The 3,185-nt window shown below is 48.0% G+C and overlaps 1 protein-coding gene across 1 annotated transcript in view; it reads left to right on the plus strand.

Moving 5' to 3' along the window:
• The window catches only part of SIX3 (SIX homeobox 3), a 4,213-nt gene extending 3,795 nt beyond the window's left edge, over positions 1-418 (plus strand). The window contains exon 2 of the mRNA XM_044429047.1: positions 226-418. Within this exon, the coding sequence (XP_044284982.1) occupies positions 226-418 (193 nt within the window). The remainder of the gene's footprint in view (positions 1-225) is intronic.
• The last annotated feature ends 2,767 nt before the right edge of the window (positions 419-3,185 follow it).

The raw sequence follows: 3,185 nt of genomic DNA on the forward strand, positions 1-3,185 counted from the left end.
GGAGGAGGAGGAGGAGGGGGCCTGTGGCCGGCCCGAGCCCGCGCGCTCTCTGCCGCCGCCGGGGCTGCGGTGCTGCGGCGGGCAAGGCAAGGCAAGGCAAGGCAAGGGCGCCCGGGCCCGGGCCCGCGCCGCCGCCGCCGCCAGGGCCGTTTGCGCAGGGCGCTCCCTGCGGCCGGCTCCTGAGCGAGGCTCTGTGCTGTCGCTTTCTCTCCCCGCGCCCTCCAGGCTCCAGCACCAGGCGATCGGACAGAGCGGCATGCGGTCGTTGTCAGAGCCGGGATGCCCGACGCACAGCTCGGCGGAGTCTCCGTCCACGGCGGCCAGCCCCACCACCAGCGTCTCCAGCCTGGCAGAGAGAGCCGAGACGGGCACGTCCATCCTTTCGGTAACCTCCAGCGACTCAGAATGTGATGTATGATAACGGAAAGGAGCAAAACCTAAGGGGAGAAAGAAAGGAAGAAAGGAAAGAAAAGGAAAGGAAAGGATCGGAAAAAGGCAAAAATAAGTCCCCAGCCCACTCACCCGCCCGCCCCAAGCAAGCAAGCAAGCAAGCAAGAAGCCAGCGCCCGCCTCTCTGAACTGCCCCATCCCTCGAGATAAAAAAAAAACACTGCTTTGAGAGAGAGAGAGAGAGAATGAAAAAGCCACTTTGAGAACCCACAGAAGAGGAAAAAATTACAAAAGAATGAGCAAACAGACACTTAAAAGAGTTTTAAAAAACAAATAAATTAAAAAACCCAAAACTTACCTAGTAAACAAAAGAAATGAGAAACAAACAACCCAACTCTGAAAAAAGGAATAAAAGAAAACAAAAAACAACTTTGACAGTTGCTGATGCTGCAGCCGGGGAAATAATAATAATAATACTTTGCTATTATGAATATTATTATTGAGAAAGAAAGGAAGGAAGGAAGGTGACATTTGTATTCTTTGTAGGACAAAAGCACGTTCAAGTTCTCTTTACTTTTTTCATTTTTATTTCATGGTTTGCGCTTTCCCATGAGCTGCATCTCACCCATTATGCATGATAATGATTCAATTTGTATCTGGAAAATATATAATATTCTCTATAATAAATGAGCAAAACAGAAAAAAAGACTAGGGAGAAACAAGGAATATGCCGATCAAATTTGTACAAAAAAGAGAGAGAAAAGCATTTTTTAAAAAAAATTTAAAGGAACTCTTTGAAGAGGGAAATAACAAATGTTTATTGCCTTTTTGTTGGGTTTTTATCGATCTTTGTCTCTATTGATCTGTATTTTTCCTCCCAAGTCCAAGCAATGGTTTAAGCCAGATGCAATTTTTTCCTTTTCCTCTTCCCCATTCCCTCTGTTGTGTTGATTTTTTATTTTATTTTATTTTATTTTTTTGTATTCTTTTGTTCAACAGACAATCATTTTCTTCGTAAGCACCTTTTTTTCTACACTTCTGTCACTGCCTGTGTGGGTACTGGTTATAAATGTGGAAAAAGAATAGTTATGACTGTAACAGATTTTTATTTTTATTTCAAAATTTTATATGAATTATGTATATCTTAATGATGCGGTCATTTTTCCCAGTTTGTAATATATGTGTAGAAAATGCTTGTATATGATATTTGCTCTTCTCTTTCTTGTCTCCCCTCTCTGTGCCCTTCCCCTCTTCTCTCTTTCCTCCTATCTTTTCTTTTATTTCCTTTTCTTCTCCTCCTTCCTCTCCCTACCCGTTTTGCTTTTTGAGCATTTTCCCTGACTGGCGTTCCTTGCACAAACTTAGCTGTCAAGAGGTGACGGGCTAGGTTTCGAAAAGGGACCTCAGCGCTAGACAGAAACGACGTAGGGCCACCGTAGCTCTCTTATGCAAAGCGTTTTTTGAGTATTTAAATAGCAGCTTTGGGGGTCTCTTCTTAAGCCCCATGTAGGACGCTTATGCCACTGTTTCCTTTACTGCGTGTTTAACTATATGTACAAAATTTCTTAAAAAATCAAATACAGTATTCCATTTTTTCTTATCTATTCAGTGATATTGGTGTTTTTCCTGTTTCACCTTGTGTTTCGGCCAACACAGAAAAGCTGTCTTCTTTTAAAATTGTGTTCCGCTTTCTCTCGCTTCAGTGCATCCCTGCCCTTACGCAGGTGTAGGGCATCCCGTGCCAGACACCCGGTTCAGCTGGAGCCTTTGCGGTTGATCCAATGTAGTGTCCGTGGCGCCCCCAATGCTTCCTCTGAGGTGAGCCCCGTTCACTTCGGGGGAGTTTTGGACTGCAAAGAGTGGCTGGCCAGAGCCTGGCTCGGTTGAGCCCCAAGTGCTGCGGATTTGCACCAGGCTAAGAAAATGGTCCGAAGCGACCATCTCAAGTGCAGTTATTTACATGGAAGTAAATTCCAGCAAAGTCCACGCGAATTACTTCCAACTGAGTGTGCGAGGAAGGATCGGGCTGTTTGGCAGGTTGAAAGACAATGGACGCAACCGCTCGCAAGCCAATCTCAGTGCAGTCAGGGGGACTTACTCGACGAGTCCGAGTACTTGGTTCCGGAGGAGCGGAATCGGGCAGAATCGGTCCCCAGACTGCCCGCGCTTGCACGGTTGCGGCGGGCTGGGCTACAGCGAGCCACTCCAGGGCGCTGGGTCTTTTGCTCGTGGGCGAGGGACCCGAGTCCAGCGTTCAGAGAAGGAGAGAGCCCGAGATCTCAGGAGTGACACGTGCGTGTTCGATCGTGGACTTCCTTCCTTCCTCTTATCCCTCTTCTCTAGACATCCCAATAGCTCGGGAAGCAAACGTGGAACTTAGCGGTGTGAGTGACCTAAGGATGCAGGGAGCCTCCTATGAGACGCAACGGGGCTTACTTCTGAGTAAACTTCTATAGGATCGCGCCAGGAATCAATGCACTTGCATGGGCGCGGTGCTGAAACCGCTGCCCCCCAAGACAAAATACAAAATAAGCCCGGGGCGTGGGGGGGTGGGTCGGGGAGACTTTCCCACCCTTTGGCTTCGAGGCAAAGTTCCCAAATTCGGGAAGGAGGGTTGCCGTGCGTCTTTCGAGGACAGCTTTCCATCCTCGCTTGCTCCGTTTTCACCTGCTGCTCGCTCCTTTCTTTCCCTCCCACAATCAGACTTAAGTTGCTTTCTTGGTTGTGCTGCGTTGAGAACTGCAAAGGCAGCGCTCGGTCGGCAGGGCTTTTTCGTGAGGGCCTGTCGCTTTAAA

This window comes from Varanus komodoensis, unplaced genomic scaffold (genome assembly GCF_004798865.1).
Source record: "Varanus komodoensis strain SLA01 unplaced genomic scaffold, ASM479886v1 scaffold2, whole genome shotgun sequence".
NCBI classification, from domain to species: Eukaryota; Metazoa; Chordata; class Lepidosauria; order Squamata; family Varanidae; genus Varanus; species Varanus komodoensis.